Source organism: Eleutherodactylus coqui, chromosome 9 (genome assembly GCF_035609145.1).
Source record: "Eleutherodactylus coqui strain aEleCoq1 chromosome 9, aEleCoq1.hap1, whole genome shotgun sequence".
Taxonomy (NCBI): domain Eukaryota; kingdom Metazoa; phylum Chordata; class Amphibia; order Anura; family Eleutherodactylidae; genus Eleutherodactylus; species Eleutherodactylus coqui.
The window spans coordinates 91,427,869-91,454,794 of record NC_089845.1 but is presented as its reverse complement, the minus strand read 5'-3'; the positions used below and the strand labels follow the sequence as shown (position 1 = coordinate 91,454,794).

The 26,926-nt window shown below is 39.9% G+C and overlaps 1 protein-coding gene across 1 annotated transcript in view; it reads left to right on the top strand.

Annotated features, from left to right (window-relative positions):
- The window catches only part of LOC136578664 (ethanolaminephosphotransferase 1-like), a 34,469-nt gene extending 8,271 nt beyond the window's left edge, over positions 1-26,198 (top strand). Inside the window, exons 3-12 of the mRNA XM_066578860.1 lie at positions 2,513-2,579; positions 12,121-12,193; positions 15,045-15,153; positions 17,121-17,195; positions 20,165-20,433; positions 20,907-21,015; positions 22,905-22,953; positions 23,622-23,802; positions 24,569-24,751; positions 25,970-26,198. Of these exons, the coding sequence (XP_066434957.1) occupies positions 2,513-2,579; positions 12,121-12,193; positions 15,045-15,153; positions 17,121-17,195; positions 20,165-20,433; positions 20,907-21,015; positions 22,905-22,953; positions 23,622-23,802; positions 24,569-24,751; positions 25,970-26,035 (1,181 nt within the window). The 3' untranslated portion in view covers positions 26,036-26,198. The remainder of the gene's footprint in view (positions 1-2,512; positions 2,580-12,120; positions 12,194-15,044; positions 15,154-17,120; positions 17,196-20,164; positions 20,434-20,906; positions 21,016-22,904; positions 22,954-23,621; positions 23,803-24,568; positions 24,752-25,969) is intronic.
- Positions 26,199-26,926: the final 728 nt, after the last annotated feature.

Sequence of the window (26,926 nt, the reverse complement as noted above, 5' to 3'; positions counted from 1 at the left end):
GCTGCGATACAGCTGGCATAAAAACGCATTGCCCATGTGAATGAGGCCTTAACTAGGGAAAATCCCAGAGAGACCTGGAAACTTCCACCCTATATCAGGGCAGGTATTCAGTTGACGGCATTTGTAGATGTCTAAACATTATTAACTTTATTGAAAAACTCAAATTTCCTTTGAGGCAGATAAAGCATTTGACCGAGTCCATTGGGGATACCTAATTGAATGTCAGCTCAAATTTGGGATTTTTGGAGCAGCATATGACTAAATGGCACTATACTCCTACCCATCTGCTGCTGTACTAACTTCAGGATACACCTGTAAAACATTTAATATCTCCAACAGCACTGGGCAAGGATGTCCTTTATCACCTTCAATATTTTGAAGGTCATGGAGCCCTCAGTAGAAAGGTTAAGGAATGTCAAAGATGTGTCTGGAATTACTATAGGGGAATGAGAACACAAAATCTGTTTGTTTGCAGACAACGCAATTATAGCCTGTTAGGTTGTGCTCCAGGAACCTGTAGTTCTATGGATGCACACTTCCACAAGTGTGGGGTGTTTGAGCTGTGGAGTTCTACAGCCAGCCAATCACCCCCGGTCTGCTGCATATAAATACCAGCCCCTCTGGCAAAAGGGTGCTGGTTTCCTCAGTTCCCTCACAATACCCTTGTGTTGTGTTGTCTGAGATTCTCGGGTACAACTCACATCTAACAGCTGTTCGATGTGCCGCACACCACACATGTACATGTACTATTGTCATCCAAGAATAGGACATGCTGCAATTTTCTTTACTTGCAGCATGTCTTGCAGCATTTTCTTTCCACTTGCCAGCAAACATATTACAGGTGCATTTTCCCACTCATATTACGGCTGAGGGTCCCAGCCCGTCCACTAGTCTATAATACCAAACTTGCAGCATCAAGGGACAACCCCTTTAAAGCGACCTTCTGGTCCTGGAGAAACAAAGATGGCCAAACCACTTCTATGACTGCCTGATACACACTGTGCATACTATGTCACTATGTGCTGATGTGACTGGTCAATGCTGGTTACATGGGAAGCACTGGTCAATCACAGCAGGTGTTTAATATCAGGAGTGTCTATTTTTGTTTTTGGAACAAAGGGCCGCTTTAAGCCAAGATGCCACATAATTAAGAAACATACCACCATTATACAATGACAGGTGCAGCAGTAGGAACATGCTAGACATGGGAAGTTATTGTGAGACTTTTGAAGAAACCCCTTTAGAAATGTACTTTTAGACTTGTTTCTGTTGAAAACCACTTCTCTATTAAAGTAGTTTTCCATCACTTAAGCAAAAATCATGGTGTAAAATAAAGAAACAAATGCATAGTCTCCTACTTCAGAGATTTCCTGTCCAGCGCTGGAGCTCCAATGCCTGCTGCTAAGACGCCAGAAGAAGGCGGCTTGCAGTCATGTGCTGTTTATTGTGCACGTGACCACTCAGCCAATCACAGGCTTTAGCTGTGATGTTTTCATAGCCGCTGAAGTCTGTAATTGGCTAACTGGTCATGTGACTTTGCGCAAGACCACGCACTTGCTAGTTTCTTCTTGGTTCCGAATGGCATGTATCGAGCCTCGAGTGCTGGAGGGAGAGCTCTGAAGTAGGTGAGTATGTATTTTTTTCTTTACTTCACACAATTTTAAGTCTGGGAATTCTTTTTCAGTCCTTGAAAACCCCTTTAATAATACATAGGTTATATTTTCCTTGCCCTTTCTCATTATGACCAAACACACAACGCAATACTGAGAGCATACTGTGATAAAATAATGAGGAGCTCTTAAATTATATAGAAATTAGAGATGAGCGAACGTACTCGGTTCGGGTGTTTTTGCACTTGAGCACCGCTTTTTCCGAGTAACTGACTACTCGGACGAAAAGATTCGGGGGACACTGGGGGTGAGCGGGGGGTTGCAGAGGGGAGTGGGGGGTGGGGAGAGAGCTCCCCCCTGTTCCCCACTGCTACCCCCCCCCCCCCCCCCCCGCTCCACCACGCCGCCCCCCAAATCTTTTTGTCCGAGTAGTCAGTTACTCGGAAAAAGCAGTGCTCGAGTGCAAAAACACCCGAACCGAGTACGCTCGCTCATCTCTAATAGAAATCCTACCAAACAAAATTGCAGTGCTTGCATGATAATCTTAAGAATCTCCATTCTTAAATAAAATGTTCCCCGGTACAATTCTGATGCATTTTTTTTTGTTGTTTTCAAACAAAGTGGCACAATATACTTCTTTCTATCCTTTATACTTTTTCTTTGCTTCGGAACTACTACCTATTTTTGGCAGCAATATAATGCATTAAACAGCGCACCATACAGTGTGATCACAATGCAGAGTGTGTTATAATACTGTAGTATTTCATCTCTCCATGATTTCCAGAAGAGCGTTTAGTGCCTAACTGCTGTCTGTGTGTTAGCAATCTAGGTGAAAAGGGCTTATGATTAATTAACCAAAATTAGATCTTATTTCTTCAATTGGCCTACTTCTGCACTTACAGGGTGTATTCTGTTGCAAGTCAACAATAAAATGTTAACCCCTCAGCAACTGGCCTATTTTGCATCTTAAAGAGACTTTCCAGGCACAAATACGATTGATGACCTATTCTCAAGGTAGGTCATCAATAGTAGATCAGCCGGGGAGCGGGCTCATGCTGCCATCGCCACTATACACAGAGATCAGAGCATAAGCCGCTGCTCCGATCTCTGTGTAGTGGTCGGCACTTGCAATTGCAGGTGCAGCTGTCATTGAAATCAATGAGTAAAAAAACGCTATTAAAAAAAAAACAACAGAAAGTAGTATTTACTCCAAAATGATACCAATAGAAACTAAAGGAAGTCCTGCAAAAAATGGGCCCTCGCACAACTATGTCGACAGAAAAATAAAAAATTTATGGCTGACAGAATCTGGCAGCAGAAATGTTTTTTTTTTTTTACAAAGATATTTTTTTTTGTTAAAAAGTAGTACAGCAAAAAAAAAATACATTTTGTAGTATCGTAACCGTACTGACCCGCAGAATAAAGTTTGCATGTCATTTTAACTTAGTATGTACAACATAAAACAGGGCCGCCCAAAGATGGCGGGATTGTGTTTCTTTCTACCCACTCTACTTAGAAATTTAACAAAAACTTTCAGTGTAGTATATATGGTACATTAAGTAGTGCCACTGAAAAATAAAACTTGTCCAACAAAAAAAAAAAAAGCCCTCAGACAGCTTCGTGGATGGATAAATAAGTTATGATTTTTTGAAGTTGGGAGAAAGAAAAACAAAGAATAAAAAGGGCTGGTCCTTAAAGGGGTTTAACAACCTGGCAGTTTTTTTCTTGCTTTTCCATTGTTGAACCACAACTTTTTTCCATCTACACAGCATATGAGGCCTTTTTTTTTTTTTGCAGGATGAGTTATATTCTCCAATGCGGGGGTAATAGGCTGAACTAGATGGACATATGTCTTTTTTCAGCCTAACATACTATGTTACGCTTTGGGGTTTATATAATGTATTATTTAAATTTTCTTCATTTTGGGTTGGGTGATGTAAATGCCACCATATTTTTGTCTTTTTAGCATTTTTTTACATGGTTAACCAAATGGTTTAACCCCTTCAGTGGCAGGTTTATTATTGCCAAGTCATGCCTCGCAGGGTAGGTTTTTTTTAAATGAGTCAACAATGCAATTTAATCTCGCAAGTATTGATTAAAGAATGCACAATCACATTGCAACATTTTTTTGTAATGAAAGAATATATATAAAATTATATACTTATAAATAAAAACCCTGGAAGATTTCAGATGACAGCTCAGTGCTCTGCACATTTCAGCACTAGAACTGTCCATGGAAATCTTCTGGGGTTTAACTGCATGATCAGTGCGGCAAGCCCCGGAGATTTTCCAGGCGTGCCACTAAAGTGGCTAAATGACATGTTGCCCCTATTCTGCCCGTCAATACAATTACAGTGATACCAAATTTATATAGTTTATATGTGGTAATAATTTTCCACAAGAAAAAAAAATTTAAAAAACAATAATTGTATTTGCATCGGCGTATTCCAAGAGCCAGAACATTTTTATTATTCAACTAATGAAGCTGTGTGAGATCTTATATTTTTTGGGGAGACAAATGAATGGAAAATAGCAGTTTGGCATTGTGTTTTCCTTTTTTTACGACCTTCAGTGTGTTGGATTACGGACATAATATTTTCATAGTATAGCCCATTTTGAATGTTGTTATACCCAATATTTTAAAGTTTTTTTTGTTTTTTTTCCATAAAAAGGAAGCTTTGTAGGAAAAAACATACTTTTTCCCTCCTCTGGGTCTATTTTTATAAAACTTTGTTTAACTTTTTTTGTCCCTCAAGGGGACTTGAAGATGCAACTGTTAAATTACTAGTATACTACACTGTACTACTTGCCCAGAGAGCAGGAGACAGGCAAAAATAACAGAAGGGAGAGACAAATAAACAAGACAAGCAATAGAAAAGAATGGATCATTCAACATGCTGAAAAACAAAAAAAATTGAAATGAGCGTAAAGCATACTTCTTTTTTTTTTGAAGGATTGGCTTCATGGATCCTTGAAAGAATGCTTTTTTGAAAAACAGAATCTGTCTAAAAACTGCTAGTGTGAACTCAGCCCTACAGCTGTAGTACCTGAACTTCACTCTGTTCCACTGAACCAAATGCAGATCCCCACTGACTCTGTTGTGATCGAAGTTCACTTAAAGAGTGGCCCCACAGTGGGTATTTACCAGTGGGGAGGCCATCAGCAATCAGATGTTTAGTACCTAGCCTGTGAATAAGTAATGAATGTTTATTGTGGAAACTCTTTATATCAAAACATGGATCAGCAATACGTCTTTAGTAGGAGCCCCTTTAAAGGGACAGTTTAATATATCACTGTACCCAAGCTGAAAATTCCTGGCATTTAGTGCCTGATATGTGCCAAAGGCTTTAAACAGAGCCTTTGGCGCAAGTGTGAATGTAGCCTTAATCAATTTCTGTATACACTGACTTATGATTTGTTTAGCCTTTGTGCTATGAAATAAGAACAAATATATGTTTTAAACATATTTTCTTATCTTTCTTTATTGTGTCTATGAATCATTGGAAATCCATCTTTGGGAATTCAGGGGGTGGCCAGTTTATATTTGGCTAATGACGGTTACTTTTATTGCTTTTTATCACAGCAAGTCTTATAGCACCTCCTGGTACATGTGTCAGTTAATAGTAAACTACACCGTCAGTGCCTCACCTGTCAAACATTCAGTAACCTTGAAAGAGATAAATCACTATTGTTTCATAGCAGATGACACTACCTACTTATTAACCCTTGCTAACCATACTTATAAATCTTATGAATAGAAGTAACAGTTTAGTAATAATTTAGATATCGAGAAGATATTAAGAGTTGAAAGACCATATCTAGGCAGTAGACGTTATTATTCAATATTACTTTTTATACACATTATATGCTTTATAATTTTGTACATGATACTGTTGTTTTCTGTACCAGAACCACTGTGTTAGCTTTATTTGCAATGAAGTCATTATGTTCTGTAGACATCCTGCAGATACAAATGCAGCACTAAAGACTCCGCTCAACTTTTGCTGAAGGATTTACAAGTGAAGCATTCTATTCAAGGCAAAAAAAAAAGAAGGATGTACACAGAGACCACAAAAAATAACTGTATAAGGCCGCCTGTAGACGGGTGGGTCGGATCCGGCGGCAAGAATTCTCGCCGCGGGACCCGAGCGCCTGCAGGGACCAGCGCGTACTCACCCGCGCCCGCTGGCTCCGGCTGTTTGATGTGCCGGCTTGCCGGGCAGCCGGCGCATGCACAGACTGGAGCTGGCAGCAGGTGAGTGACATTTCTGTGTGGGGCTCGCAGAGCCCCGCACAGAAATAGAGCATGCCGTGATTTGTTGGCCGCGCGATATTTCGCTCGGCCAAATCGCGGCCGTCTGCATAGGATTGCGTTTGTTAACACAATCCTATGCAGGCTTCCAGCGGCGGAAATTCCGCGGGAAATCCTGCCGCGGAATTTCCGCTCGTGTGGAGGGGGCCTAAGAGTACTTTTACATGGGACTAATGTTGGGAGGTTAAGCTCCCAACAGGCATCCCAACGATTATTGCTTTTGCACAAAGGAGTAATTATGGGCAACTGTCGATCCATGTAAACATGGGATGCGACAGAGCAAGTGAGTGAGAATCAATTCGCCCGGTTAATAGCTCACCTATAAATGAAGTGACTGTCAGCCTGTTTAAACAGGCAGTCCATTCATCTATGAGCTGTCACCTGTTTTCTCTGAATGGAGGTGGGTGGCTGGAGGAAATTCCCCCTCCCCCCATTCAGTGAATGACTATATCCTGTTTGACAGCACGGGAGCGATAATCGTTGGGACGGCTATCGGGCACTTAAACACCTGACAGTCGTTCCATTTAAAGATACGCTAAACTGGCCAATAGTTGTTTGAGTTTTAGGTTGAGCTAAAAAAACAAGTAACTCCGAAAAGTGAGTGATTCTCACTCACTTGCCCTGACAGGTCCTGTGCTTACATGGGACATCGGTCGCCCTTTTGAGCGTTTACTTGAATAACTATCAGCCTGTGTAGAAGTACCCTAATATTCCAGGTCCTGCAGAGGGAGATTTGGTCTTCATAGAATCTCCTTGTTATAATTTATAGAAATGGGGATACAAATATGCAACATAAGCAAATCAAAAGGGTTTGGCTTAACTCCTTCCCGCTCCAGGACGTACATTTATGTCCTGGAGCATCGGGGTATGTATGCAGAGAGGTCGCGGGGTGACCTTTCTGCATACAGCGCGGGCGTCAGCTTTTTAGTACAGCTGACACCCTCGGGCAATAGCTGCGATCGGCCAAATGGCTATTAACCCTTTATTGCTGTCGATTCTGACAGTGGCATTCAAAGCCCCCGAATGATGTTTGGGGGTTCCGTACGGCCCCCCCACGGTGAGATTGTGGGAGCCATGCAGATGTCATGGCTGTCGGGGGCCTTCTGAAAGGCCCCAGGGCTGCCTTGAGAGACTGCCTATCAAGCCATCCCTGTGGGGTGGCTTGATAGGCTGCCTGTCAGAATGCAGTATGACGTAATGCTATAGCATTACGTCATACTGCAGGAGTGATCAAAGAATCGCATATTGTAGTCCCCCAGGGGGACTTAAACGTAAAGTTAAAAAAAGAGCAATAAAGTGTTTTTAATTGTAAAGAAAAGTAATAAAAGTTTAAATCACCCCCTTTTTGCTATATCTATAATTAAAAGGTCTAAATAATACAATAAAAAGACATATTTGGTATCACCGCGTCCGTAAAATTCCGATCTATCAAAGTAGTGCATTATTTACCCCGCACGGTGAACGTCGTCCAAAAAAAAAATAAAGAACACCATAAATGCACTTTTTCAGTCACCCTGTCTCCCAGAAAAAACGCAATAAAAAGCGATCAAAAAGTTGTACATATTCCATATTAGTACTAACAGAAACTACAGGACATTCCGCAAAAAATGAGCCATCGCTGAACTACGTCGACGGAAAAATAAAAAAGTTATTGCACGAGTAGTATAGTAAAAAAAAAAAACTATACAAGTTTGGTATCGTAGCAATCATTCTGATCCATAGAATAAAGTTATCATGTCGTTTTTGTTGCAGTTTGTGCGTCGCAGAAATAACACGCACTGAAAGATGGCGGAATGTGTATTTTTTTTTTCATTTTACTGCACTTAGAATTTTTTTAAAAGTTTTTCAGTACATTATATGGTACATTAAATAGTACCATTGAAAAATATAACTCGTCCCGCAAAAAACAATCCCTCATACAGCGACATCGATGGATAAATAAAGGAGTTATGATTCTTTTAAGAGGGGGGAGAAAAAAAACGGGGGGAAAAAAGGGCCGCGTCATAAAGGGGTTAAACAGGCAAAAAAAAAACCCCAAAAAACAAGCCACTAAAATCAGAACCACAATTTAGAATAGGGTTAAGGTGATATCTTTCTTCCCAGAGTATGTTTACTTTTAGATCAATGTAATTTCCTCTTTAGTACACACCTTATTCCCGTGTCTCTAAAACATCGATAGCTTTGTTTCCTATTATTGTAAGAGCATGTCATAGAAGTTGTAATATGCATCTGTCTATAGAGAGATTGTGAGTCCAGGGTCCATACAGTGCTATTTTCCATCAATCATACATTATGCACAATCAATTCTGTTGTTGCTCCTGGGTAAAAAGGCAGATGCATTTTAATAAAGAGGAATTTAATTACTGTTATTTAAGCAGATTATAGTCAAAGTGTGACGTCTTCTAATTATGGAAACTGATGCATGATTTCATTAGTTGCAATATCATAAATTCTTCAATGTCTGAAGTTTATACCTAAAACTTCTCTCAGATGTTTGCAGACATTTGTATAACATATTCTTTAATTTAAGCTGTATTCATTGGTGCTTGGTTAGGCCCGCCATCCCACTTAACCAACTGAAAATGTAACTTTTTTTTATTGTTATGTGCCCCTCCAATAAATATAGTTGATACATAAGTCAGTTGTCTAAACCCCTTCCTTGCCAACCAGTTAGCTTTTGTGTCCTTTAACCCCTTCCCGCTGCAGGGCGTAAGTTTACGTCCTGGGAGCGGGGTACTTCCCGCAACAGGGCGTAAACTTACGTCCTGGAGATAGCGCGGGATCACATATGATCCAGCGCTATCCTGCAGCGGGAGCCGGCTGTCAGTCACAGCCGGCGTCTCGCTGCAGCAGCGGGGGGACATCGGAGATGCGCCCGCCACTTTTAACCCCTTCCCTGCCGCGATCTAAGTAGATCGCGGCAGGGGAAGAGTTCACAGCGGGAGCGCGGCTCCCTCTGTGTCTCCGGCCGGAACTCGCGATGTCATCGCGAGAGCCCGGCCTGTCACCATGGCAACAGGACGCCAGACACTGGCGTCCTGTATTGCCTATGCCTGAGATCGCTGTATGAGCGATAAGGCATGGGAGAGCAGTAGCTCTGCCATGCTTATACCAGCGATCATCAGGGCAGTGGTTAAAGTCCCTCAGAGGGACACAAACAGTGTGAAAAAAAGAAAGATTTAAAAAATGAATTAAAAAAATGTAAAAAAAAAGAGTAAAAAAAACATTTTTTATGCTTTTTCTCAGATTAGCATAAAAAAAGGTAAAAAAAAATAAAACCCCACATATTTGGTATTGTCGCGTCCGTAACGATGCGTACAATAAGTTGCACATGCTTTTGATTGTGCACCGAAAAAAACGCTAAAAAAAAAGCTAAAAAACTGAGGCAAAATGCATTTTGCCTCACTAAAAACGCAATAAAAGTGATCAAAAAAGTCGTATGTACGCTAAAATGGTACCAATAAAATCTACAGCTCGTCTCGCAAAAAATAAGCCCTCATAGAGCTCTGTACATCAAAAAATAAAAAAGTTACGTGACTTTGAATGCAGCAATTTAGAATAGAAAAAAGATTTCCAAAAAAAAGGGTTTTTATTGCAGAAAAGTGGGAAAACCTTAAAAAAATGTTAGAATTTTGGTATCGTTGTAACCGTACCGGTCTGCAGAAAAAATGGAAAGTCTCATTTATGCTGCATGATTAACGGTGTAAAAAAAAAATAAAAAAATCTATGGCAGAATTGATGCGTTTTCTCTCTCTGCTATCATTAAAAAAAAAAAAAAAAAATTTACAATATAGTCTATGTACCCAAAATTGGCATTGATAAAAACTACAGTTTGCCACGCAAAAAACAAGCCCTCATACGGCCGCGTCCACGGAAAAATAAAAAAGTTATGGCTTTTGAAAAATGGAGATGGAAAAATACCAAAAAATCGCTTGGTCCTCAACGCCAAAATAGGCCATGTCATGAAGGGGTTAAAGGAAGCACTTTAGTTGCCAAAATTGTGTGAGGTACATCTTTTTTCTGTGACATATACGGCTACTTTTTAATATACTTTTCAGTGCCTTTTTTCCGTTTTTTCCGTTTTATTGGGGTAAAAGGTTAAAAATAATTTTTAACACATAGTTTTTTTAATTCATATATTTTACATTAAAATTAAGTATGGGAATGGGTTCCTCATTTTCTCTTGGAGGTTTTGTTATATAATATGTATGGTTTCAGATTACAGGGTGCGTATGATGATGGTTTTGGCTGCATCGGCTTTGGGTCATTTTCTTTTTTATGTATTTTTATTTTATTCAGTTTTTTTAACCTATCTCTATAACTATTTTTTTAAAACTCTATGACCCTTATGACATCATATAAGACATGTGGGGGTCATTCACACGGTCTTTTTTTAATTATTATTATTACACACTTTTCCACTGTAGCTGGGGTAGTAGTCACTAACAGAGCTGATCAGGGCTTGCTAGGACCCTACAGCTCTGCTGTAACAGGGGACCCAGCAGCCACATGATCGTTGGGTCATGTAGTGGAAAAAACACTTCCACTTTTTAGTACATAGCACTTATTGAGATCTATGTACCCAGGAAAGGAGAAGGCAGAAGCGAAATAAAACCACTTGTCCTTTTTCTTCTGGGTTCTCAGCTGTGACTAACAGCTGAGACCTCGACCTGATTGCAGCAGCAGAGGCTTTAATCATGCATCATATTTCTGCTATTGGGCAGGATTAAAGCCCAGGACCAAGCACCGTAAATTTACAGTGCTTGGTCCTTAAGGGGTTAAAACAAAATTAGAGTTGTTGTTCTAGTCACAATACAGCCTGAGATAGAGGAGCTTACACTGGCAACAGAGTGACATTTTACAGGCTCTATCTCAGACTCTATTGTGCCTAGGGCAGTGATCATCATGGACTTGAAATCAGTGTGTGGCAAAATATGCGCCAGGTAAACTACAGTGCTGATACCCATTAAAACGAATTAAATTAAAACTCATTGAAATCAATGGGATACGCACCTGCAATTGTAACCCCTTTTAATGGCCCATCCGGGGCACCATTAGCAGCCAGGGGTGTTGCTATGGTCTACAAAGATTAGGAGCACAATCCCCAAGACTTCTGCTACACAGTAATACTCCCCCTTTATGTCCCCACAGCGACGGAGTCGGCCTTTGTGCTCCCTGCACAATAATGGTGCCCCCTATACAGTGGTAGGGCCCCAACATAGTAATACATCTTTCTTACCTCATGAGGACATCTTAATTTCTTATACTGAAGAAAAAACTGCAAGAAACTCCCCAGACAGCACAGCCTGTAGTCTGACTCCACCTTCACATGTGACTGATCACATGCTTATGACATCATCAAACGTACTTCTGCTGCTCCCACAGCCTTTCTAAACAAGTGACTGGTCACAAGATCATCACATCAAAGGTCCTTCAGCCCTAAAGGTAGTCTCTATTCTCTGCTACAGCAATCAGCTGATTAACTCCCTTGATTGTTGGCTGGTTTAGTGCCCCCCACCCGTCTTCCTTTCCTATTGCACTAGGGACACATGCCACGCCTACTCCCCCCATCCCCCACCATGACCGCTGTCACAACAATTATTTGCCCACTTCAAATGAAATAATTTTAGGGCATTATAATGGATACAGAATAGGTGAGTTAATTAAGACCAGTCTTAATAAGATCCCTGCCAGTGCAGGATGCACCTGCCTCTATATACATTAGGTGCAACCTGGCGCCTCTCTGCCGACATGTAAATCTATACCAGCTAAGAGCTAGCATATATTCTTTAGTATAATTTACGCCAGCTAATGACATGAACTATACATAAATGTGTCGGTCAGGCTGGCTAGGATGCCCCTCCTGACTAGCTATGTGCCATTGTTTGGTAAGTGGTGTGGAGTGGTGTGAATGTCAAAAAATTGATAAATGTTTGCACAAGCTAGCCTTCTTCAAAAATGTAAGACTTTTTTACGCCTGTTTTATCTCCTCTAATGTTTTTATTTTTGTGTATCCTTTTGCATGTTTGTTCTATACCCTCAGAATTATAACTTGATATTTTATCATTTGACATTGGTACATCAGTTTCTTTTTGCCATTTATCCTATACTCTAGTTCCATGTGATAATTTAAAATTGCGTACATTTTTAAAAAAATGTCTTTATTTTCTGACATATTGAAGCTGACAGTTTTTTTTTCCAGTATAGTGCGGTGGACACAAATCCCTTATCTGTATATGTTATGCAGCATCTATGGAACAAAGTTGTACAGGTGAACTTCATTTACCATGTTCTTTACTGCTTTCATCATGTATTTTTAGTCAAAACTATTAACCTAAGGGCTTATTTACACAAGCATATAACAAGCAGCGTTTTTAAGGCCGACCGATATACGCTTCCATCTAAGCAGTTTCCCCCTTCCCTCCCACTCACCGACTCTCTGCCTCTCTCCTCCACTCCGGCGTTTGCAATGGGAGGGGTGGGACGGGGCAGAGCTAAGCTCTGCTCTGTCCTGCCCACTCCTGCTGGCTGCGGACAAGAGGTGGGAAGGGGGTGGGAGCTTAGCTCTGCCCCCATCCTACCCACTACCATTGCAAGCAGCCAGAGGGGAGGAGAGAGGCAGAGAGCTAGTGTGGGGAAGGGAAGGGGGGAACTGCTGATATACGCTCATGTAAATAAGCCCTAAAAATGTATCCATAAAACATTTGATATAAAAAGGGGTTTTAGAGTGTTAAAGGGGTTGTCCCGCAGAAGCAAGTGCAGTTATGCACTTCTGTATGGCCATATTAATGCACTTTGTAATATACATCGTGCATTAAATATTGGCCATACAGAAGTTATACACTTACCCCCTCTGGTGTTGGCATCCCCATCTCCATGGCAACTACCAAACTTCTCCTCTGGTCGCCGCAACAGTCGCGCTTGCGCAGAGAGGAATCCTCTTCTGGATGGTCCGGGCTCATGAGCTGCGTCCTGGCTCCTCCCCCTTCTCAGCATCATTGCATAGCTCTGCCCCTGTCTCGTGGTGCCGATCAGCCAATGAGGTGGCTGTAATCGGCAGTGGAGCTCAGACTGGAGAAGAACATCCACGGTGCACCATGGGAGAAGACCAGCGGTGCACCTTGGGAAATGACGGCAGCCATCTTGGAAGAAGATTTTTATAACTTCATGAAACAGCTTCATGGTGAGTAGAAACGCTCTAAAAAAACGATTTACAGGGGTAGTTTGTGATGCTTGCTTAACATGGGGGACTGGGGTGTGAAAATGTTCTCGTTTTGCCCGCGGGACAACCCCTTTAAGTAAAGAAATCACTTGTGTATGGAGGCAATGCGACAGTTCCCCAATGGCAAACTTTAGAATCCAACATACTAGATCCTTTGTTCTACAGGACATTACCCAATCCCTTTGATATCTGACAACAGCCTTTATTCCCTCCCTATATCCACTAAAGGTTGATCTGAGCATATATGTTTATGGAGGCCCCCCTTTTCCTTAATTGTACCCCCCCTTTTTTTCTTTTTTTGGTTTTGTCTGTGTATATGTGCGTAGTATGTTATTGTCTTGTTTTTCTGACATATCTGTTTAACTTGTTCAGATTGCTTCCATATCTTTTCTCTTTTTTCTTTTTTTTCCTTCTTCTCTCTTCCTGCTTCTCTCCTTACAATTTATATAATGGAAATCCCGTTCATTAGAACACTTACTATGATGTAGACCCCATCCCTATGTTCAGTCAGTACGCAGGGATATAGTAAAAGAATAGTTGATTGGGGGGAGGTGGCCTGGGGACCAATCAAGGGCTAGACGAATTGACTGTTATCTTAGTGTTCACAAGAAGACGTGCCTAATTCTTATACAATGTGAACTGAAGGCCCTGCGAGACCTTTTTCCATTCTTTGTTTTTGTTCTTTCTTTCTTCGACTTTTATTACTACTTTCTAATGGTTGTAAAATATTTTGGAAAATCGAATAAAAAGAGATTAAACATATATTTATGGAGAAGTTGGAAGAAATACATGTAGCTGTCAGCCAAACTCATGTCCATGGAATTACATAAGCACCGTTAAAGCAATAGTGCTACTTGTCGAGCTGCACTGCACCTACCTTTTTGGCCGGTGGTGAAAACACTTGTGTGAATAAAGCCTAAGGGTACGTTCACATTTCACTGATTCACTGTGGAGTTTGGTACAAGATCTGCAGATTTCACCCTTTCAGTTGAACTCAAATTGAAGAGGTGACGTCTGCTGTAGATCTGCACCAAAATCCACAGCACTGTATGAACATACGTGACGAGTCATAGCACACTATGGTTTTTTTTGCCTACATCAGAAGAATTCACTAACTGTATTGGGATCCTACTGTATCAAAGTTTTAGTCGAACAAAACACGCAAAAACTGAACTAAATTTAGTGATAAATTCTGTTAAAATTTGCATTTTTGCACAGCAGTCTGCATGGGAATTCTGTTTTTATTAAGCTCTCTGCACTGTGCAGTATCTGTCCATAATTATTAAAATTGTTTCAGTGCAGTTTAAAAAGATATTGAGCTGTCATAATAAAATTAACAAAAATTTATATCTATAAAAAGAGTAATGAACAAAGACAATGCTAAAAACCCAAGTCAGCATTTTATCCGAGCCGCAAGAAGAATGCCCATAGGGGCATAAAGAATTGCATTTATTGCCTCTCATGTCTATACCATGTCAGAATGATGACTAAACATGTCCTCTAAAGAAAATTGGCACAAAACGACTACTAGGAATCTGGTATCTGATTTCACAAATGGGGTAAACAGTACATCCACTGCTATCACAAGACATATGGTCCTTTTACACTGGTGCCATATGGTAGACGAATAGTCCTAAATACGATTGTTCATCCTCCATACAGTTTCATCGCTCAGTAATACATTCCACATTTACAAGGATTATCACTACAGCACAAAAGATCCAATCAGCCAATAAACAAGTGCTGGCTGGTTGGTCAGCTGATCGGCAGTATATCCACATGCCCCCATCAACACCCCATGTAAAAGGGCCTTTTGTAAATTAGCATGTTCTACACATAAATAAGGCTGTTCTCATACAACAGTTCCTACATAAATACTTTCTTTTCTATTTTTTGTCAGGTAGTGCCGCTTTGGATTGCTCCAAACGTGTTAACTTTCTCTGGGTTTTTGATCATTTTAGTAAATTACATTTTAATATCCTGTTATGATTGGGATTACGCAGCATCAGGTAAGACTACCTTAATTCACACATTAGGGTAACTTTTCAGACTCTGAAATATTATGTATAATCATGGTAAGTTCTCTGATGCTCAACTTTTTAACTTCCATCGCCAAATATTAAACTTGCCTAGGTCACTAAGAGATAAGCAATACTCCATGATAGCTAACAACTAATTATATGGTAATAAGAGATAAATACCATACATACTCGAGTATAAGCCTAGCTTTTCAGCACATTTTTTTGTGCTGAAAAAGCCCTCCTCAGCTTATACTGGAGTCAAGGAAGGGTTAAAAAAAAACAAACAAAAAACCCCCCTCCATACTCACTTCCCAGCCCGCGTCTGTGTCTCCGGCGGTGGTGCGGCAAGCTGCTTGAATTCTTGTGTTCCCGGCAGCGATGCAGCAAGCTGCTGGAAATCTACCCGCTGTCATCATCCACCGTCCTCTCTGCTCGGCTCTGTCATCCCCCGCCGTCAACGCTGTAATTGGATCGAGCACCAGCCAATCACAGCCAGCGCTCGATCATTCATAGACAATCACAAGCTGCTTTAGAATTTTCCCCGCTGTCATTTCCCTGCTTGGCTTTCAAATCCCCCGCCATCAGCGCTGTGTAAGTAAGTGCTGTGATTGGATCGAGTGCCGGCTGTGATTGGCTGGCGCTCAATCCAATCACAGAGCTTACTTACACAGCACTGACAGAGATGACAAAGCCGAGCAGAGAGGACAGCGGGGAGAATTCACGCAGGTTGCTGCACAGACACAGACGCTGTCTGGGAGGTGAGTATGGAGGTTTTTTTTTTACCTACTATATATTTGAGTATAGCTCGGCTTATACTCGAGTCAATAAGTTTTCCCAGTTTTTTGTGGTGAAACTTATTGACTTGGCTTATACTCAAGTATATAAGGTATATAAAACTGGGTATCTGGTCGATTTCAGCAGAAACATGGTCATGTACTTTACCTTTGAGGTTTCTTTCATTGCAGAGAGGATAGGACTCAAGATGATAGGGATGGACATCTCGTAGGATTCTAACTCTAATGGCCCTTTTATAAGAAACGATTATCGCTCAAAATTCGTCCAAATGGCCAGAAATGAGCGGTAATTGTTACATGTAAATGTGGGCATCGTGTACTTTCATTAGAACAATGAATTTTGGTTCACTTAAAATCAATCGTTCAGCGGCTGAAAGATTAAGCAAATTCATTCCATTTGAAAGTATTTTTTTATCTTTCAAAAGGATGCAACAACAAAAGAGAAAAGCCGGCTCCTTAAAAACACTTTTTATTAAAAAGAAAAAAAACCGCTAAAATTACAAATGGCAGGTACCGTGTAACACCATGTGATCAAGAAAGAAGGGTCTTTTGAAACACGTCTGAGCGTAGACATGGTGTTACACGGTACCTGCCATTTGTAATTTTAGGGATTTTTTGGAATAAAAGAAGAATTTTAAAAGTGTTAAAGAGCAGCTTTTCTGCTTAGTTGTTGCTTTTTTTCTTTCCACTTGCTTTAGTACATTGTTTATACACGTAATTTTGGAACAATAAAATCAATAAATCGGAAGATTAAATGCTGCCTTTCTTGATTTTCTTTGTTTCTGCTTTTTCAATTTATAAATTTTACCATTGGTAGGCATAGTAAATTTATAGTATGTCTACACAGGGTAGATCCACATCGTTTACTGTAGCAGAAAAGTGGATGTACCAAATATCATCCATACGGTGCAGAATAAAATCCAAGTGGAATCGGAGTAAAAATTTACCAGTGATGCAGATTTAAATTTTTCCTATTGATTTCACTCTTCAATCAGTGAGGTGAAATCCATGGTTAATTTATATGTAATGCATACAGATTTTGCCTTAATTCTAAGGCAAAGAATCCACCCTGTGTAGCATATACTAATTCATTCATGTTGGCAAATACTTGTCCATACTGGTAATTGACTGTTGTGCTCACATGAAACCTGATTATTTCAGGTATTGGCAATCAGCATATTCCCAACTGGATTTGGATCTCTGCTGCTTTGGGAAACTTTTTGGCTTATGCATTAGGTATGATAACTTATCTATTTACAACTGTTTATGTTGAGTATCCCAACTAATGAGTTCTAAGAAACACAATTAAAGCTAGGAAATATATAAAGAAATCTCACTATGTCCTAGGAGCTCAGCTATGTTCCCCTCCATCCTCCTCATTGTGCTGGGTCTGGCTATAAAGCCCCATTTACACGCAAATGATCACTGAAAATTTCTTCAAAAGATAGTTTGAGTGACAGTTTTGAGCGATCATTTTGCATAAACTTCTAATGGACACTAATTGCCATTGGTAGCTTATTAACTTTATTTGCATGTATTTAGAAAACAGCAGGTAGTCTTCTCTCTCAATACATCTCTTTTGTTCTGCCACAGGCTGAATTCAATGTTATCAGTCCCCCCCCCCCCCCCCCCCGCGGAGAACTCAGCAGGAGGTCCCTGCTATTGGGGATGATGGATTTTATCCTGACTTGAAGTCAGCGATGAACGAACAGTGGACGAAAAGTGCATGATGGGCGCATATTTACATGCAACGTCTATTGCTCAAAAGCCATAGTTTGGACGAATTTTGCAGGTTTCACCAAATCATCCCAGAGAGTGTAAATGGGTCTTAAGATAACTGGCTGGAGCTAGAGTCCTCCTCCTCTGTCCTGTCTGCAGTATAATAAACAGATAGCTCAAGGGAACCTGCCTAAAGCACCATAAACTAACTTATGGTGCCATTAGGTGGGGTGACAGGGATCCGGGTGCTGTCTTTTTTTATAGTCACCTGCTTCCTGCGGTGCCCGCCGTTGAAGTCTGCATGCCGAGCAAAAATTAGTTTTTTTTTAGAATCCCATGTGCGCTCTCTCTTCTACAAGTCTATGCAAAGCAGTGAATGCACATTCACAGGAGGGGAGTAGCTGTCAGCAGTATATTGTTAGAATTTGCTAAAATTTCAGTTCTCTAGTCCGAAGTGCCTTGGAAAACAATACAAGCATAGAAAATAAACAATCAGAAATTTCTAATGAAAACCAATTACAAAAATTTTTATTTCCAAGAAATTGCTAATTAAAAGGAAAAAAAAGAGTGTAAAAGTGTGCACAGCCTTTAATTCTTAAATGTCACAGGATGTAAGTGTACATCTGTCTGGGTGGTACTTAACGCAACAGGAAGTAAACCTACATCCTGTGGGTGGCATGGGCTGAGAACCTGCGCCCATGCCATCTCACAGCCTGCTGGACTGAAATATGGCATTATTAATAGGTTGTAAGCCTGCATGGTGCATCACATGTACTATGTGACCTGACATCCTTTGTATGCTATATCTATATGCAATTATAGTACTAAGCAGCTGCCCCGCTCAGTATAAGGTCCATGCACACAGGCAGATTTGCATTGTGGAATCCGGGGCGGGTGTCCGCCCCTGGTTTCTGCAGCAAATAGCGTCCATAGCATGCTATGGAAAAGTGATTCTGGCTGCACAAGAGCAGACATGAATTGTGGTTTCTGCTCGCGGTGGAAAAATCGCAGCATGCTCCATCTTTCTCCAGGTTCGCATGGACAGTTTCCATTGGAAAATTAAAAAGGTAATGGAACTTTGAATGCAGAAATGCAAAACAGTAATAATTTTTTTAAAAAGGGTTTTTTTGTGCAAAAGTAAAAAAAATCTATATAAATTTTGGTATCCTCGTAAACATACCAATCTGCAGAAAAAAAATGTTCATGTCATTTATACTGTATGATTAACACTGTAAAAGAAAGAAACAATGGCAGAATTGGTGTTTTTTCTCCCAGCTCTCCAAAAAAAATTATAAAACTTTTATAATATATTGTATATTCCCCAAAACAACGGTATCACTAAAAACTACAGTTTGCCGCACAAAAAAACCAAGCTTTTATATGACAATGTTAATGGAAAAATAAAAAAAGGTTATGGCTTTTGAAAAATGGAGATGAAAATCCCCAAAGAATCCTTAGGGAAAAATAGGACATGTCATTGAAGGGTTAAGTGTTCCTTTGGCATGCAATTGAGTGGTTTGCTTTAATATGCTTAACAAACAACCCATACCTTGACATATACTTTTTCACTATGCGAGTCAATGGCAAACATAAGCAACGTTTTAATGCATCTGGACTATATTTTCAGCATATATTTTGAAATCTTTTCTAGGCCTATACACTGAACAGACCCCACAAATGCATCATAGCATTACTTAAAGCTGTTGCACCTTTTTGTGGGGATATCATAATTTATTATACAGATACAACTCTTTAGTTGGTTATATTTTGGTTATATTTTATCAGTTGGAGTCCATAGGAAAAGCATCCATCTTTAACGAAGTGTGATTGTTCTCAGTAAAGGAAACAAAGTAACCTTGTAGATATGAAAGCTTTTAATGGCTAACAAAAATACATGATGTTATTGCGAGCTTTCGAACCTACTCAGGGTTCTTCTTCAGAAGATTACTTGGTTTCTCTTACTGAGAACAATCACACTTTGCTCTACTGACTAACACCGTACCAAACTCTTCTAGTTTTTCCTATAACAAAGTATAATGTCTTATATTATATTTTAGTACAAAAGTACAATGTACAGACATATGTAATGATTCCTATTAGACATAATACGGACAACATGTGATCAAACATATAGCTGTGTAGCTATATTGGATCCATGATCTTGAATAGGGCACCTATAGAACGCTGTGGGGGTCCATGCTGCCACACTGTAAGCTCATGGCTGGGAAATACCTTCACATGCTAATTTACTAAATTATTTTCCCTTGGAAGCTTTACTTCTAGAGGAGAATGTCGTGGCTCATATAGGAACAACATGGCGACACATGGAGTGCAGTACAGGTCCATAGTGCAGACATGTAGTTCCACCAATATCCAATTTACGATGCATTTCAGCCTAAGGGTCACATTTACGTATTAAACATTCTATTAATTTGTTTTCATGCTTTATGGGGCATCTAGATTTTTCACTTGTTTGTTGTTTGCAGATTCAATTGATGGGAAACATGCCAGAAGGACTCAGTCCAGCAGCCCTCTTGGAGAGTTATTTGACCATGGGCTTGACAGCTGGACAGCGTCTATATTTCCACTGTCTTTGTTCTCAGTATTTGGATGTGATTCAGGAAAAGCTGGATTAACACCAATGAAGATGTATTTAGTGACTAGTGTTGTACTCTTCACCTTTATGCTTTCACATTGGGAAAAATACAACACTGGTGTTCTCTTTCTTCCATGGGCATATGATATCAGCCAATTGGTGAGCTGTTACTTTTGACTTATTTCAACCTTCTTATTTGTTTCAGTGAGAAAGGATGATGTTCCTCTGGAGGCACTTCTTGTTGTTTATTTTATAGCACCATTAACGTCTATACTGCTGTGCATACAGAGGGATTTAACTATACAAGTTATAAAGAAAACAATAAAAAAGCATGCTCTTACTGGGCAGCAGACTGATATATAAGGAGAGAGGGCCATGCCCCCAAGGGCTTATAAGCCATGAAGGAAAGATACAGCAGATGAGGATAGATGTTGCTTATATAGTTGTGTAGTTGACAGGCTTATTGGATTTCCTTAGATGTACACACAGCTCCGTAGACTCAATAGGCAAATGGATACTAGCTAAAATTATCAAGATAGCCAACCATATATCTTGTAACTGTATGGTTTCTTTGCTCTTTGCCATCTTGGATATTTATGTGTGCCTTAACCATGATTTAATTCTTTTTTTAGTCAATGACTTTTGTTTACATCCTCACTGCCATAGTTGGAGTGGAGACATTCCATAAACCGCTGTTTCCACATGTATACATGACTGATTTTTTAATCACATTCCTTGTAGGTATGTATGCCTAATTCATGGAAATGGAATAAAGACCCATGATTGTACATTTTTGTTGTAACAATGGGCTGAACTTAAAAATTGCTTGAAACCTTAAAGGATTTTTCTGGTTTTATGTTAATAAAGCTTAAAGGAACCTGTCACTTTGAAAATGCTGTGGAATGTATGGACAGAAGGTTATAAAGCAGGAGGAGCTGAACAGATTGACATTTAGTTTTGTAGGAAAAGAGTCAGTATAGTTTGGACTTTATCCATTTAAATCCCTCCTTATTCTGTACTTAGGAGTCAAGTGGGTGGTCCTACTCTGGGATTGACAGCCTTTCCCTTATGAAGATGTATAATAACTGTCAATCAATGATGAGGAACTCCCATTGGATTCCTAAGCCCACAATAAAGCCCCTTCTACATAGGGCAACTGTCAGGGGCTGAAGCACCTGATAGCTGTGCCAGCAATGATCACTTCTTAGAAGATTTAAGGATCACTTGTGTGTTTATGCGATGGTTATCTGGTCAGCAGGATTTCATTGTCTCCTCCCAGCAGAGTACATAAGGAGTAAACAGTGTACTCATTATGTATGCAAGGCAAACAAACCCTATCAATCAAAAGCCACTCAAAATTCCATTCAAATAGAATAAGTTTTGAGTGAACAAACGATGGTTTTTATGTTGGCTAAAAACCAGCGTTAAACAACAATTGAAGGAATCGTGCACTACTGCCGGTGTTTACACATAACGATTATAGCTCACTTTTGATCAATAGTCGTTGCACGTAAAAGGGCCTTTAAACAGGAATTTAAATTGATAATATACACCGATGGCAGAGAAGACTATATGTTCAATGTGACAGGTTGCCTTCAAGTTCCTTCTAAATGAAAAGTTCTACAACTTTCTAATATACAGTTTTTAAAGGGGAATTTATGAAAGGCTGTTCTCCACTATGCGTTAGCTATAGGTAGGCAAAATATGCAACTTGTTAGCCCTTTCCGCCCGCTCCCACAACTTTTCTAAAACAAGTGGGTGTGCCTGAGTGAGAAAGGTAAGGACACCAACAGCTCGATAGATATACTCTAATTTATGCCATCAGAAATTGGCATACACATTAGCGGAATGTACACTAGCTCTCAGTTTGCATAAATTTCAATTTGTGATGCATGGAAGGCTAAAGACACACAAAACATCAAGAAGCTTGAGCCTCTTAATACATTTGTCACATTTTTCACTAATGGGCTTCAGATTAACTCCAGTTTGTGAAATACCATTCTTAGTAAAATTCCCCTTTATGTTTCAGTTCCTCACCATTTTTAAGATATTGATTTGCTACGAGTGAATGAGGATATAGTAGTTTATATTTGGAGGTTGGAAATTTGTACATAGCTAGTTCTGCTCACAGCTGAGCAGAGGATATACTTTAACCCATTCCAATCCACTGTCTGACGTCTGAAGACATTATGATTTAAGGCTGTATAGCTCCGATGTTACTAGACTTCCGTCGGGGGTTCCCTTACTGTATTATTGCCAGCTTCTCTGCTGTCGGAGCCTATCCAACGTGTCACCTCATGCAGTACTGGCTTTAGCCAGCATATAGCGCTGTTGTATAATGGCAGAAAAAGAGAAAGCCCCCTAGGAAAACCAGGATACAAATGGGACTGGAAAGGGTTAATTGTATCCAGTCTGGGCAAAAATGTCTGAGCTAAACGGCCTGGACTGGCAGGTAGAGATGAGCTGGAGTGATATTGGCGCCGCAGATTGACACTGTGATGTGTAGCAATAAACTGCCAGGGGCAAAGTGATATGTCTTGTCCAATCATAAGTACAGGGTAAACAGAATATTTGAAATATGTTCTCATCACTTTTGAATCTTTTTAAATAAATATTTGTTTGTTTTTTAGGATGCAGCTTACTAGTTGCCCTTCCCCATACAGTGTACAATATTCTTATGTAAGTCGGCACTTGTTTACATTTACATGCATGTTAAAGATTGCTGAATTGTTCTACTGATCTTTATGCTAATTTTATAGCACTAAGCTCTCTAGTTGTGTCGAGGGTAAAGTGGCTGAAATAGCTTACCTATATTCTTCACCTAGCAGTCCATATACACTGGACTAGATTTCATTTTGTTATATAGCCACAATTTATGTAAAAGTAAGTATAAAAGAAAAGTAACCCTCTTAATACTTCATTGTAGGGAGTAAGTGAGCCGGGACAACTACAGTCATAGCAAACTTAGTTCAGAGCTCTTTGCCACCAAAATATTGAGAATGCTTCCATAGATTTCAAGTCTAGAACTCGATAATGTTGGTGGTTTTCACATAGACTTTGAAAATCAAATCTATATTCTATGTACAAATAACATTTAATGGAACCTAACATTATAACTTTGGTTCACGTGCCCATACCTGTAACAACAAATGAAAGTACCCAGAACGATGGCATTGGCTTACGTCTGTTTGCTGCAGGCCACTGTACTGCTTTAAGAAATTTTTGAAAAGCCATATATTAATGCAAAATGATATTCAATGGAGATATATTTGTTTAAGGGATATAATAAGTCATAAGATAATTTGGTAGCAACAGTTACATCCTTCCACATCTTCATCTGTTTGTAGAGCTTATCGACAGAAAACCCTGCTGAAGAGCTCCGTGTATGAAGGACTTTTGCCGCTATTTTCGCCTTCGCTGTTATTTATTTTGTTGACCGCCTGGACCATTTTTTCGCCATGTAATATCTTGAACAGACAGCCAAGGCTATTTTTATGGATGGTCGGTATACTCTTCTCAAATGTGACTGTAAGTAGAAAATGGAGATGTTTTTGAATAACTAGGAAGTTAACATGTTTGCTCTCCAATATTGCCTTTCCTTTAACTTGTATATTTTATAAATGGAACTTTTTATAGAAATAAGTTATATTATTGACAACTTAAAGGCAACCTCTCAGCTCCTATGAGCCCCAAAAACTAAAGTCATGGGCTCATAAAAGAGTTAGCACTGAGCTCAGGGATCTTTGTACTTGCATGCCTCTCCTTCCTCCACTGTCTACCATCTATGCTGTCACTGAGGACAGTATGTACACGTACGTGCTCAAGGAGTTTGCTACATGCACCGAGCAGCGGCTTTGAAGGCAGACAGTAGATGAATAAGGAGCCAGGTGAGTATAAAAATCACATCCATGGAGTTAACCCCACATCTCTATGAGAGGTGTACACGCAGACAACTTCGCAGGGACACAGCACTGGAATGGGGCACCTAGTGGGTATGAAACACAGCTCCCGGGACTCCCTGTACCCGCACCTTTGAGCCCTATAATGTAGTTTATGGGGCTCAAAGGTAATTGCACTGTCTCTTTAAGTGCACAGTCGCAATACGCCTTAACTTGACTTTTTCCATGGCTTTTGCTTTTTAAAGTGTCAATTTTAAAGTTTGCTGAAATAGTATATATAGTGTGTTAAGTGCCAGGTTTACTGTTCATGCAACATTACATCATACTATAAATGATATAGTTTTTGACAGATTTCTTCATTTTAGCTCATCAACATGTGTACTTTTATTTGACAGTGCAGAGTTATTATATGTCAGATGAGTAACACCAGATCTGAAGTCTTCCATTGGCTTCTTTGGCCACTGGCCTTAGTGGTTGGTCTAGCTGTGTCTGGATGTCTTGGGACCCTGGAAGAACTCACTTTCTTTGTCATCACAGCTTTTGCTACTACAGCTCATATTCATTATGGAGTTTGTGTGGTGAGTGCTATTTTTTAACATTGAAATGAGTGCTTTTGGCTATTTGAAGTTAGAATTTTATATCTTTTGTAAGGATGCTATGTATATGGGGGTAGATCAACAGTCTGACAATGGCAGATAGAGGTATCTGACATTTTGATATATTATGTTCCTCCGGGAGTCAAGCATCCATGTTTGAGGATGTCAGAAGAGACAAGTGTAAATAGGTATGGTCAGCTTTAGATTTTTATCAGCAGAATTCCACCACAGTGTAATGCTGAATTTTTCCCCTCTAAACTACATATTAATCTGCTCAACTCTTCCTACTCTATAATATGCTGCTTGCAAATTGAATTGCATTTTAATGGGTGAGGTTCCCATTTGTGTTTATGCAATATCCACCATAAGAAAAAAAAAACTACCGTTTCCTCAAAAATAAGACACTGTCTTATATTAATTTTTGCCCCAAAAGAGGCACAGTGTCTTATTTTCGGGGGATGTCTTGTACTTATCTAGCCACTGGCGTCGTGGTCTCCCCGGTGCTGTGGCAGGCTGCTGTGTCCTCCACGCTGATAGAGGATTCTCTTCTTAGTAACGGGGCTTTGAACACCCTGCCTCCAGCAAGCAAGCACTGTGATTGGATCGAGCGCCAGCCAATTAGAGCTGGCGCTTGATGAACCCATCACAGCCATTCAGTGATGTCACTTACTGAATAGCTGTGAATGATCAAGCGCCGGCTCTGATTGGCTGGTGCTCAATTCAATTACAGTGCTCGCTTGCTGGAGGCAGGGTATTCAAAGCCCTGTTACTAAAATGAGAATCTTTTGTCAGCGCGGAGGACACAGCAGCCTATCGCAGTGCCGGGGAGACCAGCGCAAGGGACCAAGACGCATGATGCTAGGTGATTATTGCTGTTTTTCTTTTTTTCACCTACTGTAGCTAGGGCTTATTTTCAAGACACCTCCCCCTGAAAATCAGGATAGGGCTTATTATTGGGGTAGCTCTTATTTTTGGGAAACACAGTATTTCTTTAGTGTCTCCTATAGGTGTTTAACCTGTAAATCAATGGTTGACCTTTAAAAATGGAGACAAACCAGAGACATCCACCTGTAGACAGTCCTTACAAATACAGTATTATGAAAGAAAAATCATCAAGTCTTCTTACAACATGGTTTTGAGTACATAGTGTTGGATAATACTAATTGTAATACTAATCAATTTATATTTTATTCATTTTAGGGGAAACAACTGAGCAAACATTTCCATATTTACGTGTTCTCTCTAAGGAAGCGGTATGCAGCCTGAGTTATTGACATGTACATCCTCAAGTTTTATCTTTTTATTAGATTTGAAAGACTGTAAGGAAGATAGTGTAATTATTATTCATATTGTATTCTGGAGACATGGAGAATGAGTTCCAAACTTTGCCTTAATATGGAAGTTTCTTAAGCTTGGCAAACAAAAGACATTGGGGGAGATTTATAAATTCTAGTGCAAAGGATAACAGTTCTAAATATTGACAGCTATATTATATAGGTTGTGACTATGGAATATTGATATATTTTCATTTTTATGTGTTTTTTTAAATAAAGCATCGTAAAAGGCTATGGAAACCTATGTGCATGAAAAATTAATATGTTACCAAGTCCATGCAGAAAAAAAAAAAAAGAAGCGCTTGTTTTTTTCTGCATTGACGCTTCCTTCCCATAGATTTAGAAAGCCTCATACTTGGTTTGCAAGCTCTCCTACATTAAAGTTTCTGGCTCAGGGGCATTTTCAGCACTGATCAGCTGGTCTCTCTTATGAAACTGCACTAGCTCAGCTTCCCTCTTCTTTGTCCTATTTCAGAGGCTGTGTAGCATAACCATGTCCACTGAATACTACACAGATGTCTCTCCATCCAACTCATCCTTCTTTCTGTGTAGCTGCTAGTCTGCTCCCCCTGAGTGAATTACAGACCTCCTTAATAGTAGCTTTCTCTGTACTGCTATCCATCCTCTTGATTTTCTTCACCATTCCCTGACATTGTTAGGCCGGCGGCACACAAATGAGTCAGATTCCCCATGCAGAAGCCTTCAGTGGAATCCGTCCCTGTGCCCGGCCGGCGCCCACGTGTACGTTTGATAATCTGTATTACAGATGACTCCAGCAGTCCGCCGTCAGACATGCACAGTACAGATTTTTTTTTTTTCAAAC